General features: G+C 42.1%; 1 protein-coding gene and 1 long non-coding RNA gene across 2 annotated transcripts in view; one reads left to right on the forward strand and one right to left on the reverse strand.

Annotated features, from left to right (window-relative positions):
* The window catches only part of LOC121271357, a 95133-nt gene extending 81588 nt beyond the window's left edge, over positions 1 to 13545 (reverse strand). Inside the window, exon 1 of the long non-coding RNA XR_005941705.1 lies at positions 13421 to 13545. This is a non-coding gene — a long non-coding RNA (uncharacterized LOC121271357). The remainder of the gene's footprint in view (positions 1 to 13420) is intronic.
* Positions 1 to 15500, forward strand: part of golim4a (golgi integral membrane protein 4a) — a 149327-nt gene that overhangs the window by 64475 nt on the left and 69352 nt on the right. Inside the window, exons 5-7 of the mRNA XM_041177301.1 lie at positions 7714 to 7864; positions 13836 to 13918; positions 14260 to 14343. Coding sequence (XP_041033235.1) covers positions 7714 to 7864; positions 13836 to 13918; positions 14260 to 14343 — 318 coding nt within the window. The remainder of the gene's footprint in view (positions 1 to 7713; positions 7865 to 13835; positions 13919 to 14259; positions 14344 to 15500) is intronic.

Here is a 15500-nt window from a genome sequence, read left to right on the forward strand (position 1 = left end):
GAAAACCATTAAACTCCTTAGCTTCCTCAGTCATGCATTCATCCAAAAATTTTTAACAATCAAACTTAGCTTTACCTAATTATTACTTTGTGATCTTCCTTCTCTCCCACATTCCTTTTCTCTTGCAGTGCCTTGCACTGTGCCACTTACGTTTCTCAATAATCTATCAATGTCTTATTACAAATCTTGCACCTGGGCACAATTTTTTAGCCCAACTTGACATTCTATAATAAGTTTGTCACAATTTGCATGTCAGCCTTTTCCCTTATTGCTTCCTGTATCCTCATTTATAATGAGTTTTGTGTATGTTAAACTCATAATTTTAATTGCTCAATCTGGACAGCAGATATCCATAAATATTTCAGAATGCAGAGTTCTAGAATGTTCTTTTCAGCTTCTCCCTAACTGAATTTTCTGATGATTAAAGTAAAGATTTAAATAACATTTTAGAAATAACGTATTTCATTGGAACATGATTTGATTTATTATTTTAAATGAACCGTGTTTTGTATCTGTCAGAGCCGACCACGGCTCCTGCTTAAGCGATGCCTCAATTTTAAAATTCTCATCCTTTTGTTTAAATCCCTCCTTGGCTTCTCCCCTCTCTATCTCTGGAATTTCTTCCAATCCAACAACCCTCCGAGATATTTGTGCACTTTCAATTCTGGCCTCTTGAAAAACCCCAACTTAATCTCCCAGCCATAGGCAGCTCTGTTTGCAGCTGCCAAGGCCCTAAGCTCTGGAATTCTCTCCCTATACTTCTCCGCCCTTTTGTCCTCTCTTTTCTCCTTTCAGAAGCTCCTTAGAATTTACCTCTTTGACCAAGCTTCTGGTCATCTACCATAATATCTCTTGCCTGACCCTGTGCCAAATTTTGTTTTGTACTGCATCTGTGAAGTGCCTTGCAACATTTTACTTTGTTAAAGCTGGTTTATTAGCACAAGTTGTTCTAGTTGTTCATCAACAATTTTACTTGAAGAAGTCAGCTTTTAATTTTTATTTCTTAAAAAGCTAGTTTAAACAAGGTCATATTATTGCTTTTTCTTCAGTCTATACGTTTGATTAATTAGCTCCTCTTGTGCAAATTATTCTTTAAAATAATGTAAAAATATAATGTTATAGTATTTTGTGTGGTTTTATAACCAAATAAGATCAGGACTAACCTTAACAGAAAGTTGTATAAGTTTCTGTAGGGGGACTTGAACCCACGACCTTCTCATGTTTAGGCAAGTTTGCTGCCACTGGGCTGAGGCTGGTACTAGTAATGGGCATCACGGAGACATGGCTGCGAGGGGATCAGGAATGGGAGCTAAATATCCAAGTATATACAGCCTAACAAAAGATAGGCAGGTTGGCAGAGGGAGTGGGGTTGCTTTGTTAGTAAGAAATGAAATTAAATCGATAGCAAGAAATGACATAGGGTCAGGTGAAGTAGAATCTGTGTGGGTAGAGTTGAGGAACAGCAAAGGTTAAAAACCATAATGGGAGTTATGTACAAGCCTCCGAACAGTAGTCAGGATGTGGGGCACAAGATACACCAGGAGATAGAAAAGGCGTGTAAGAAAGGCAAGGCTGCAGTGATCATGGGAGATTTCAATATGCAGGTAGACTGAGAAAATCAGGTTGGTAGTGGATCCCAAGAAAAGGAATTTGTAGAATGTCTATGAGATGGCTTTTTGGAGCAGTTTGTGGTGGAGCCTACCAGGAAACAGGCAATTCTAGATTTAGTGATGTGTAATGAGGCAGATTTGATAAGGGAGCTTAAGGTGAAGGAACCCTTAGGAGGAAGTGACCATAATATGATAGAATTTGCCCTGCAATTTGAGAGGAAAAAGCTGGAATCAGATGTAACGGTATTACAGTTGAATAAAGGCAACTACAGAGGCGTGAGGGAGGAGCTGGCCAGAATTGACTGGTAGATGAGCCTAGCAGGAAAGTCAGTGGAACAGCAATGGCAGGAGTTTCTGGGAGTAATTTGGGAGACACAGCAAAAATTCATCCCTAGGAAGAAGAAGCGTACTAAAGGGAGGACGAGGCAACTATGGCTGACAAGGGAAGTCAGGGACAGCATAAAAGCTAAAGAGAAAGCATACAATGCGGTGAAGAGCAGTGGGAAACCAGGGGATTGGGAAGCCTACAAAGACCAACAGAGGACAGCTAAAAAAGAAATAAGGAGGGAGAAGATTAAATATGAGGGTAACCTAGCCAGTAATATAAAAGAAAATTGCAAGAGTTTTTTTTAGATATATAAAGGGTAAGAGAGAGGCAAAAGTGGACATTGGGCCACTGGAAAATGACACTGGAGAAGTAGTAGTGGGGAACAAAGAAATGGCGGAGGAACTGAATAGGTACTTTGCGTCTTTCTTCACGGTGGAAGACACGAGTAACATCCCCAAAGTTCAAGAGGTGAGTATGGTAGCCATTACCAAGGAGAAGGTGCTAGGAAAACTAAAAGGTCTGAAGGTTGATAAATCACCTGGGCCAGATGGATTACACCCCGGAGTTCTGAAGGAGATAGCTGAAGAGATAGTGGAGGCATTAGTGGTGATCTTTCAGGAATCATTGGAGTCAGGGAGGGTCCCAGAGGACTGGAAAATCGCTAATGTAACCCCCCTGTTTAAGAAGGGAGTGAGGTAAAAGACGGGAAATTACAGGCCGATCTCAGTCGTTGTTAAGATTTTAGAGTCCATTATTGAGGATGAGATTTCAGAATACTTGGAAGTGCATGATAAAATCGGACAAAGTCAGCATGGTTTCATCAAGGGGAGGTCATGCCTGACAAATCTGTTAGAATTCTTTGAGGAGGCAACGAGTAGGTTAGACAAAGGAGAGCCAATGGATGTTATCTACTTGGACTTCCAGAAGGCCTTTGACAAGGTGTCGCACAGGAGGCTGCTCAGTAAGATAAGAGCCCATGGTGTTAGGGGCAAGGTACTAGCATGGATAGAAGATTGGCTGTCTGGCAGGAGGCAGAGAGTGGGGATAAGGGGGTCCTTCTCAGGATGGCGGCCGGTGACTAGTGGAGTTCCACAGGGGTCAGTGTTGGGACCACAACTTTTCACTTTATACATTAATGGTCTAGATGAAGAAACTGAGGGCATCCTGGCTAAGTCTGCAGATGATACAAAGATAGGTGGAGGGACAGGTTGTATTGAGGAGGTGGGGAGGCTGCAGAAGGATTTGGACAGGTTAGGAGAATGGGCAAAGATGTGGCAGATGGAATACAATGTGGGGAAGTGTGAGCTCATGCACTTTGTTAGGAAGAATAGAGGCATAGACTATTTTCTAAATGGGGAGAGAATTCAGAAATCTGGAGTGCAAAGGGACTTGGGAGTCCTAGTCCAAGATTCTCTTAAGGTTAACTTACAAGTTGAGTTGATAGTTAGGAAGGCAAATGCAATGTTGGCATTTATTTCAAGAGGACTAGAACATAAAAGCAGGGATGTGCTGCTGAGGCTTAAAAAGGCTCTGGTCAGACCATATTTAGAATATTGTGAGCAATGTTGGGCCCCGTATCTCAGGAAGGATGTGCTGGCCCTGGAGAGGGTCCAGAGGAGGTTCACGAGAACAATCCCAGGAATGAAAGACTTAACAAATGAGGAACGTTTGAAGACTCTGGGTCTATACTCGATGGAGTTTGGAAGGATAAAGGGGGATCTGATTGAAACTTACAGAATACTGAAAGGCCTGGATAGAGTGGACGTGGGGAAGATGTTTCCATTAGTAGGAGAGACTAAGACTCGAGGGCACAGCCTCAGAGTAAAGGGAAGACCTTTTAGAACAGAGATGAGGAGAAACATCTTTAGCCAGAGAATGGTGAATCTATGGAATTCATTCAGAAGGCTGTAGAGGCCAGGTCATTGAGTGTATTTAAGACCGAGATAGATAGGTTCTTGATTGATAAGGGGATCAAAGGTTACGGGGAGAAGGCAGGAGAATGGGGTTGAGAAACTTATCAGCCATGATTGAATGGCAGAGCAGACTCGATGGGCCGAATGGCCTAATTTCTGCTCCTATGTCTTATGGTCTTATTGAATTTTAATTCTTTGTATTCAGCTTTTTTTATCGTGTCAATACTCTGTAGTCAGATGGAAATTGTGCAGTACTGCTCTGAAGTGTCAGGACAGGCTGTGAAAAACAGCTCATGTACAATCTCCTGATATTTAGAACAGCCAACACTTAAATTTTAATTGCTAGACTGTACTTAAATAAAATGCTAATTTTAAGTGGATATGAAACAAATTTAAGAATTTTACAGTTGTAGTAAATTATAGTTGTAGAGGATTTCATCTGTGAACACGAATGTATAATAAAGAAAATCTTTTGATGCATTCATAACCTAACATTGATTTTTACCTCTTGCCCTTTTTTTTGTAAAGAATGTCCAACTTCAGTGCCTGCTTTCCAACTAACCCTTCTACACTGTACTAGTTTTATGGATCGTGGTTCCAGGTTTTCCATATTTCTGCCATGTACATGAAACTCCAGCTTATCTGCATGACATATTCCTCATCAAATGCCAAAAAGCCTCATGCTTGACTACAATGATAGAGAACTAACTTGGCAAAGAGCATTGGTGGAGCAGTTTGAGGAATTATATTACAACAGCTACAAACTGCACTGTAGCAAGGAACACAGTGAGGAGGTGTCTGGGCATGTAGTAAATGTAGGAAAAAAGAAAAGAGAGTGACTCTCTGCATTTGTATTTTCAATGACTTTTATATGAATGTTGTAAAATTTACAGTAGTACCTCGTGTTCAAGCATAGCGGATAATGGGAATTGGCAGATAACTCGTAGCTCTATGCTGTTAAGAATTGACTCAAATCTTTGACCCTACCCAAAGTGGCAGCGCAGCAGCTAAAAATACCCTAACAAAAGACACAGCACGGGCTGTCTCAAATTCCTGACTGCAATATGTACCAAATCCCCACCCAAAGCTGCAGCTCAGTAGTTGAAAGACACATCCCAATCCAATGCCAAAACCCATCCCATTGAAGTGTATTACTGGAGACCAATTTTCTATTTCTGGAGGGCACCAAATTTGCATAGGGTAGGCAAGTGCAAGATGTGCCTTAGCAAGCACATCTCCAGTAACCTACCAGCTGCAGAGCTCACCTGAACCATCCAAAACCACAGCCAGCTCCCACTTGACCCCCGTGTGAAGAGGTTAGTCAGTACTTTCTTAAGGAATTTGCGTTGTTTGCCTGCCCGAAACATTGCAGATTTTAGGAGTAATCGTAAGAAAATGACTACATTTGGACAACTGGAAATGAGCAGAGAACATCGTAAATTAAGTCATAAATTGCATACAGCATGGCCTGAATCTTTCATTCATCGGACATGTGCAATCGGTGGGTCCAGAAGCGGACGGAAATTGGCCCCCAACCGCGATTTCACATTGACTGGCTAATTAATGGCCAGTCAGCGTGAAACGTGCACTGAAATGCTTAGTGCTGCCGGGGTGGGGGTAGGGAGAAGGTGGGCGCCAACATAACTGAGGATACGGTTGAGCGTTTCTAGTGAGCTCCCTGAAGGCAGACAACTGCCCCAGGGAGATGCAGACCTCCACAGAATAAAGGAAATGACAAAAATGCTGCAAAATATGTCCATGCAGCACATTCCAGCACCTGAAAGCGTACCTCATAAAAAACTAGTCCCAAGACATCTCTTATTTTACTTCCCCGTGGAGATTTCATCTGCCCTGGATCGAGGTTTGAGCAAAAATGTGAAAGCTGCCTGGGAGAATGGCCTGTCCGCCAACCATAAATGTGGACTGGCCACGAAAAATCGCTGTTAATTGCATTGTTAATGGGATTAATTGCCCGCTTAATTGTCGGTGGGGCGCTTCCGAATACTGCACATGGCCCCCCGAGTGAAATATCGTGTGAGTGCACGATGATGTCAGGACGCTCGTCTGACACCATCTTGCGCTATTTCATGTCTGTTCAGGTCGGGTGCGTGCCCACTTGCAGAAAGTAAAATTCTGGCTCATGTGTCTGAAACATCTATTTGCAATATAAATAGCCTTGATAAGATAAATGCAGGTTGGTAGATGTTATCAATTACATTTCTGTACACAATAGACCCTTAGATGGAAATGAGTTTCAGAGTGTGTAGGTTTAAAATACTTCAAGCAAGGTTGGCATGGTTACAGAAATATAATGGAAGAAGTACTGGCACAGTACAGATGGGCAAAATGTTCTTGAATAATATTAGTTGGAAAATAGAATATAAGAGCAGGGAGGTTATGATGGAACTACATAAAAAGTTAGTTAGGCCACAACTTGAGTACTGTGGGCAGTTCTGGTCACCTCATTACAGAAAGGGTGTAATTTCATTAAAGAGGGTATGGAGGACATTTACAAGGATGTTGCCAGGGCTGGAAATTGCAGCTATAAAGAAAGATTGGTTAGGCTAGGGTTCTTCTCCTTGGAACAGAAGAGGCTGAGAGGAGATTTGATTGTGAAGTACAAAATTGTGAGGAGCCTGGTTAGAGTGGATGGGAAGGGCCTATTTACTTTAGTAGAGAGGTCAGTGACTAGGGGGCATAGACTTAAAGTGGTTGCTAAAAAGATTAAAGGGGAGGTGAGGAAAATGTTTTTCACCCAGAGAGTTGTGGGGCCTAGAACTCACTGCCTGAAAGGGTACTAGAGGCAGAAACCCTCAACTCATTTCAAGAGTCCCTGGATATGCATATTCCAAGTGCTGTAACTAGCAGGGCGACAGACTAAATGCTAGAAAGTGGGATTAGGCTGGCTGGCTTGTTTATTGGTGGCGCAGACAGAATGGACCTAGCAGCTTCTTTCTGTGCCATAAACAGTCTATGATTTTATGAAAAGGGATTAACTCAGTTGAACAGTGGGGGAAATGACCTTTGTCAAGCACAGATAAGGAAGTGGCCTAGTTGCAGTTGCAGTTTTGCAATGTAACTGAGAGGCCTGTCAAATGACAAGGATTGTTCACTAAAAAGTATAACAGTGACAGTATACTGATTCAAGGGAAGGGCATCTTGAAATTAAGACAGCAAAGGTCTCATCCAGCAAGTTGGTTGTTGTAAGTCACTGTGGATGTATGGGATTTGCATGTTTACTATGATTTGTGTTTCAATATAACATAGGGTAGAGGACAGGAAATCTGCTAATCTCATATTTCTGAATAAAGTTTTAAAGTTGATGACATTAGACTCTCAAACCAACTAATTAGTAAGGCACTAGGCATTATTTAAATCTTACAGACCCCTCAATGAAATCCACTTCTGGTACTATCTGGAACCTGGTATCCCTCATTTCATTTGGTGTACTGGCCAGATGCCAACTGAGTCAATGAAGTGGGAACCCTTGACGTAGGGACCTTGCCTTGTAAGCGAATGGCATAGTTGGCTACCCTTACTAGGCATATCAGAAAATCCCAGAAAAAAGTAGCAACTCAGCACAACTAGGTTGCTGCCATTTCCCAGTGAATATTATGGCTGGAGACCAGTAGAAGCCTAATGGATTTCCAGGATCAAAGTACTACAAAAGCAAAATACTGCAGATGCTGGAAATCTGAAATGAAAACAGAAAATGCTTGTAAAACTCAGCAGGTCTGGCAGCATCTATGGAGAGAGAAACAGAGTTAACATTTCGAGTCTATATGACTCTTAAGAGCTAAAGAGGATTTCCAGGATCCTTGTGCTTGCCTTTCTCAACCAGCTCTGTAATTTGTATGTACAGAATCAACATGAAGATCTGAGAAAGCAATACACTGACCTACATGGAGAACATCAGAGACTTGGAGAGGACCACAATAGAGCAATGAATGAGCATAGCCGGCGATACCTGACCCTACAGCAAGAGAAGGAACAGGAGATTGCTCAACTGAAAGGTAATGATGAGAATTTAATCATTTTGGGGACAATTTTGTCTTCAGCACATGGGTGGTCAACTGGTGGAAAGAATTGTTTGCCTATTATAGAAGCCATCAATTTTCAGATGCTGTGAAGATGCTGTGCTTTACCAGATTACCACCCATGCAGTGACAATGACATAAAAGCAAAATATGGCAGATCCTGGAAATCTGAAATAAAAACAAAAAATGCTGGAAAATCTTTTCTTCAGAGCAATGAAGAAGAATCATACAGACTTGAAATGTTAACTTTGTTTCTCTCTCCACAGATCCTGCCAGACCTGCTGAGTTCTTCCAGCATTGTTGTTTTTATTTCAGATTTTCCGCAGTGCTTTGCTTTTATCTTAGTGTTTAATTCACTGCCAGTTCTCTTCCAGGAATGCCTACCTTGAAGAAGTACTGCTCTCCAACAGGGTTTCCCTTTGTCTTTTCACCCTATTCACTTTCATTGCTTTCCATTTCCTTCCTGGTGTTTGACAATGGTGCTCTGAATAAGAGCCATACGGATTCGAAATATTAACTCTGTTTCTCTCTGCACAGTGACAATGACAATTTACCTCTACAGTACTATTCACAAATAGTTTAATTTTCATTTCTTATGTTTTAATGCAAATTTCACTTCAAAGAATACAATTGTTTAATGAAAGTGTCTTGTTTGCTTATGCTTTCCTACCTCCCCTTTTTCGAACCCCTTTTATTCTCATAGAGAGATTACCATAGATGTTTACAGCACAGAAGGAGGCCATTTGGCCCATCGTGTCCGTGCCGGTTAACAAAGATCTGACCACACGAACCCCATTTTCCAGTGCTTGGCCATAGCCCTGGAGGCTATGGCAACGCAAGTGAATATCTAAATACTTCTTAAATGTTATGAGAGTTTCTGACTCAACCACCTTTTCAAGCAGTGAGCTCCAGACTCCCACCACCCTCTCCTCAACTCCCATCTTAGCCTAATACAGTTCCAGCATAACTCCTCTGCTCTTATATTCTATGCCTCAGTTAATAAAGGCAAGTATCCCATATGCCTTCTTAACCAGCTTATCTACCTGCCCTGTTACCTTCAGGGATCTATGAATATGCACACCAAAGTCCCTCTGATCTTCAGTACTTTCTAGGGTCCAACCATTCATAGTCTTGTTAGTCCTCCCCATTACCTCACACTTTTCCAGGTTGAATTTCATTTTCTACTGCTCTTCCCACCTGACCAGTCCATTGATATCCTCCTGCAGTTTACGGCCACCCTCCTCACTATTTACCACCCTATCAATTTTTGTGTCATCTGCGAACTCTTGATCATACTCCCTACATTTAAGTCCAAATCATTTATGTACACCACAAACAGCAAGGGCCCCAGTACTGAGCCCTGCGGAACCCCACTGGAAACAGACTTCCAGTCACAGAAACATCCCTCTACCATCACCCTCTGCTTCCTGCCTCTCAGCTAATTTTGGCTCCAACGTGCCACTTTGCCTTGGATCCCATGGGCTCTTACTTTCTTGAACAGTTTTGCCATGAGGGACCTTATCAAAAGCCTTGCTAAAGTCCATGCAGACCACATAAAATATATTATCCTCATCAACACTCCTGGTTACCTCCTCAAAAAAACTTGATCAAATTTGTCAAACACAACCTTCCCTTAACAAATCCATGCTGTCTATCCCTGATTAATCAGTGTCTCTCCAAGTGCAGATATATTCTATCCCTCAGAATTCTTTTTAGTAACTTCCCCACGACTGAGGTTAGTCTGACTGGCCTGTAATTTCCTGGTCTATCCCTTCCTCCATTTTTTAATAAAGGGATAATGTTAACAGTCCTCCAGTCCTCTGGCACCTCACCCATGGCCACAGAGGATTTGAAAATTACTGCCATGGCCCCTGATATCTCTTCCCTTGCCTCCCTCAACAGCCTGGGAAACATCTCATCCAGGCCTACGGGTTTATCCACTTTTAAGGCCACTAAACCCACTAGTACCTCCCTTCTCTCTATGTTAATTTCCCCTAATACTTCACACCTTTGCACCCTGATGTCTATACCTGCGTCATCCTTTTCCACCTTGAAGACCGACGCAAAGTATTAATTGAGGACTGTACCCACTTCCTCTGGGTCTACACAGAGGTTACCTCTATGGTCCCTAATTGGCCCTACTCTTTCCCTAGTTATTCTGTTTCTCTTTATATATTTTTTAAAACCCTTTGAGTTTTTGTTTATTCTACTCACCAATGCTCGTCTCATGCAATCTGTTAGCTTTCCTAATTTCCTTTTTAAGCCCCCTGCACTTTTCATACTCCCCTAGCAACTCTGCCATACTGAGCCCTCAGTATCTGCCATAAGCGTCTCTTTTTTTCTTAATCCTAACCTTTATGTCTCTTGACATCCAGGATTCTCTGGACTTGGTCCCCCTCTTTGTCTTTGCGGGAACCTATTTGCCCTGTACACTCTATTTCCTCCTTGAATGCTTCCCACTGCTCTGACACAGTTTTATTTGCAAGTAACTGCTCCCAGTCCACTTGGGCCAAATTGTATCTCATCTTAGTAAAATTAGCCTTTCCCCAGTTAGCACTTTTATTCCGGCCCAACCCTATCATTTTCCATAACTATCCTAAATCTAACTAAGCTATGGTCACTATCTCCAAAATGCTCCCCGACTGATATGCCTTCCACCTGCCCGGGCTCATTTCCGAATATTAGGTCCAGAACTGCCCCCTCCCTTGTTGGGCTTTCTACATACTGGCTAAAAAACGTTCTCCTGGATGCAACTTAAGAATTTTGCTCCCTCCCTACCTTGCACACTAAAACTATCCTAGTTGATATTTGGGTAGTTAAAATCCCATACTATTACTGCCTTATTATTCTTACACTTCTCTGAAATTTGATAGGGGCCTAGATTACACAACTAACAGCATGCTTGCATCTTTTGTGTATTTTACTTCTACCCATATCGCATCATTTGATGATCATTCCAAAATATCATCACTCCTCACTGCTATAATTGATTATCAGAATACCCTATAACCAGGAATGTTGAGCTGCCAACCCTGCTCTTTTAGCCAAGTCTCGGTCAAAGCTATGATATCATACTCCCACGTGCCTGTCTGTGCCCTCAGCTCGTTTGTTTTATTCCTCAGACTCCTTACATTAAAATATATTCCATTTAGTCTTGCTCAACTCACTTCTTTCTTATCTAGCCTATGTTTTCTCTGCCTTCCTGACTCACTTGCCAGTGTTTCAATTTCTAATTCCATCTCAGCTTTCCTCCCCTCTGAACCACTTTTCAGGATCCCATCCCATCCCATTTTGATACAATCATTCTGATTCTATCAAAATGGAGGTTTATTGTTCAGCCTTCAGTTCTGAAGAATGGTACTGCCTTTAATGTTAATCTGCCTTTTCCTCTTTGCAGATGTTGACCGAGTTGCTGGGTATTCCAAATGTTTTCTGTTATTATCCAGAATTCTCAGATTTTTCTTGTTTATTTGTTTTATTTTAAAGGGTTTGCAAGTAGCCCGTAAGGGTAGCTAACTTTGTGCAGTCTTTGCTGGCTTGCAGCAGCAGAGTCTTGTAAATGCTTTGCTTTGCTTTCCGCATACATTTTAAGTGATAAATTTTCCACCAGAGATTCAGATTTTAGTGGTTATGACGTAATGTTGGGTATGTTGTTAATCTGGCTGGAGTTGGTTCAACCACAATATTACTGCTGAATAATGCAATGCTAATCATGTTACTTATGAGTTCCTTTGGAACATATATTATTGATGTGAAAATGCAAATACAATCTCTTTTAATCAGGGCACTAACATTCATATGCTTCACTGCATCCTCACACACTTAGCACTCCTGCAAGCCTTCCACCTATATCTTATATCGTACACAAACTGTTAGCTATTTAACCATGAAAGCCGCCTCAACCAAGCAGATTGCACAACATTAACTGATGTACTTCCCTCTCCCGTGCCGGACAAGGTGGTCCACCATTAGAGGCAGCAGGTGTTAACTGGAGGGGGAAAGCTGTGCCTGCAGCTCCTTACCTCTTGGCAAGGAGAGAGCGCTGACCATTATTGAGGCAACCAATGCTGAGGCCATGGTCTGTGGCAGGGCTGAAAGGATCAAAACTGGTGGTTACCTCGTACCTTAATCCTTCTTCTCACATCCCATTTTCACCTCATCCTACACTGTCTTCTGATTTATAAGCTGCAGATGGTATAAGCATGCATCCCTGACATTCCCCCATTGCCTGCCCCATAACCTTACCCTGTGCCTTTCTCCTTTTGGATACCCAAAAAGCACTGCCCAGGCAGTGGAGGAACAACAAGAACTCAGTGATAGTGAATACACACCCATCACTTGATTTCACAATCACACCCACCAGCTCAGAATTACACTGTGAGTAATTTTGAGGATAGTTTAGATGTGGGATCAGCACATGGTGAGTCACTGGACATGAGTGGGCTGCAGCCAGGGTTGGGGGTAAAGATGGTGCAGGTGTCAGCTTGCCAGAGGTTCAGGTCGCCCATGTTCTGCTGCAGTGGATTCAGGTGAGGACTTGGATGGCACAGCCTACAGAAGAAGATTAATGGGCATATACTTGCTTGGTTGCATTGGCAGGCCTGCCAGAATCACATCTACCTGTGACAATTATCAAGGAGCATAGAAGAGTCCAGTTCCAACTTGACTCAGGTACTTGTGCAGAGCTTGAATTCCATCCTTTCCAGCATGGAAGTGATGACCAACTTCATTAAAACACTTGTGAATCCTACCATGATGCAACACCTGATGGCTGATGTTACAACACAAGCAGCAGCCATTCGACACCTGAGTGCTGGAATGGAAGCTCAGACTGCTGCCATCATGGCTGTGCATTATAGCGTGCAAAGGGGTTTGCAGGATGTCTCAATGGTACAGTAATCTGTCCTCCAACAGATTACTAGGATTGTAGAGGCGGAGTGGCAGCGGCTCCATGTGCATGAATCTGCTGTCCTCTCGCATAAAGACAGCATTTACCCTCCTACCCCTTCCATTCCACCAGCATCCTTGCTGTTGCCCAATAGCCAGTCAGCTCAGACTGCTCCTGCCCATGCCAGGGTGTTGCAGTCAGCAGCCAGGACTTCTGCACCCAGAACTGCTCAAGGTCTTTCTCCAAAGTTATCTGCAGTCTCCTCCATTGAAAGTCAGCAGCTGTTTGCCAACCAATGCTGCAGCCACTGAAGTAACACAGGCAGAGGCACATGGAAGATAAGTGCTAAAGGGGTGCGCAAAGTTGATTAGTGGACTTTTTGCAATGTGGCATGATTTCATTTATAAATTTGATCTGTTAACTCCTCAAAAGATTTTTGCTATGTGATTTTGCTGTATTCCAAGGGGAATTCCTACTTGTGCGCCCATATCTGGGAGCAGCTGATTTGTGCAGAAGCCTTGAAGTTAACAAAAAATCTTTCATCACTTGCCAAACCACTCCCTTGCAACTTGAAGCAATTATAGAAAGCACCAAACAGATCTTGAAATGTCATAACAGCCAGAACAAATTGACCAGCAACTAACCTGTAAGTAGCTGATGATCCCTTTAAATAATGGTCCTTGAGAATCTTTCCTGCTGCTGAACATACGTTCAGCCATGCAAGGCCGAGTGAGGGTGTTAGCTAGAGGGTTTAGCTCGAAAATCACACCCCTGACATCAAGTCAACATTGCATGCTGATTGATGTTACGACATTATGACTGCCCTGCTTTGCATACTTCACAGCATGAACTAACATCCCTCCCTGTACGCCATCCAGTATGATTGGCTTATAGGAGCTCCATGGGCATTCGTATCGCCCAAAAAATAGTTGCGAATGAATCCAATTTCTAGCCCCAAAATGCTAAAGAAAACTAAGGTTAATTTTAACTTTATTATATCTTCAAAGTTGGTCTAATAACGTGGAGCTGCGACTTACCTTACAGCATCTGTGTTCACAGAGAATATTTATAATCTACTTGAAGAGAACAAAAAATTGAGGAAGGCCCACCAGGATGTCCATGTTCAACTCCAGGATGTGAGGGTAAAGTCAAACTTCTACTAATCAGTTTTACTTGTTCCATGTTTGATGTGGGGGGTGTGGTAGGGACTGTGAAATTGGGAACGCAGATTGTTTCTCAATAGCTCATGCAAACCTGGGTCATATAATGTCAGCAGGATCCAATGCAATTTTGAAAACAAGTGGGCAGAGCATGCAACTGTTACAATACATACACTCTGTCCATTGGTACTTGATGTGGAGAAGCCTAACCAGTGAAGAAATAGAAAGCATGGTTTTTCAGTTATTCTCGATAACCTGTTAATGCTTTTATTTATGTCTAGTCAATGTGAATAAAAATGCAATATATGTTTCTTTTTCTGTAGCAATTGCATAAGAATTTATTATTGCAACATGATCAGCTGCAGGTGACTTTAGAAGACCACAAGAACTCGCTATCGGCTGCCCAGGTGAGAAGATGTGATGAAAAATTATAATTTTGGATGGAATTAAAATACCTATAAATTTGTAACTGGAAAACTTGCTTCTGTTTAACCTCACTCCACTTATTTTGCATTTTGTACAACTGCATTTTGCAAAACACAATTAATCAACCTCCAAGTTAACTTCCCTACATGTAAGCTGATGAAATTACTTGTGCTGATTTTTTGTTTAACCAAAGGCACTTTTAAAATTAGTATTGTCAGACCTAATAATAAAAATTATGTTTGTTCTTTTGTCAACAGTTGCTTTTCTAAGACCATGTATGTGGACGGATAATGTGTGGGATCTTGCCAGGGTCGGTTTGACAGTTCTCATATAGGGGACTTCTACTAACCTTTAACTTAATATTTAATTTGTAGATCAGGAAAACTCATTTATATTTTATTGCAGCAACTCTTTTTGAAGCCTTTCTTTCCTTTCTTTGAACTACTGATTTAGCTTGATGCTCTTGAACTCTGTATAAGCCTGGCAGATAGGGCTGCATATAGTGAGACCATTATTCCTAGCCAGAATGGAGATAATTCAGTAAATTCCCCTTCAGATAGTCCAGTAATTGCTTAATTTGCAACTGCCCAATGATTGCACCAAACAAATATAGAGATAAGAATTGAAGAAATGGCTTCTATTTTGTGGACAACAATTTCAAATAACATGATTGTGCTCGAACTGAGACTGCTTCACCAGGGTGATTCTTTTGCCTTAGATACCCGTTGGTCAGGTGGTGGATGCAGCTATCGCTCGATGACCCCAGTAAAAGTCCCAAACCTTTTTGTGGTCAGATTTCGCGTTAGGACTTAAGGCATTACAGGCAGATTTCCAATTGGGTGAGGAGGGTGGGAAATACTGGAAGCTGCTCCAAAGTTAAGGTAGAAGTGTGCCCTGAAAGGACCAGGAAAGGCAATCTTAGGGGCTAGGGAGGCACTGTGTGACTGGCAGAAAGTGGAAAGACTTTTGTGGAGCCAGGAGGGGCAAAAAAAATCAGTGACACAGCTTTTTGTAGCCTTTTCTTGAGTGGTATGGAGCAGTTCCTTTAGGGCTGTTGGCTCAGGTGCTAAAAACTCAGTTCCACTGGGTCTTAGTGGAGGCAATTGGAAGGTGCTACAATTGACCTCATTGCCAATGG

The sequence above is a fragment of the Carcharodon carcharias genome, chromosome 2, assembly GCF_017639515.1.
Source record: "Carcharodon carcharias isolate sCarCar2 chromosome 2, sCarCar2.pri, whole genome shotgun sequence".
In the NCBI taxonomy this organism is placed as follows: domain Eukaryota; kingdom Metazoa; phylum Chordata; class Chondrichthyes; order Lamniformes; family Lamnidae; genus Carcharodon; species Carcharodon carcharias.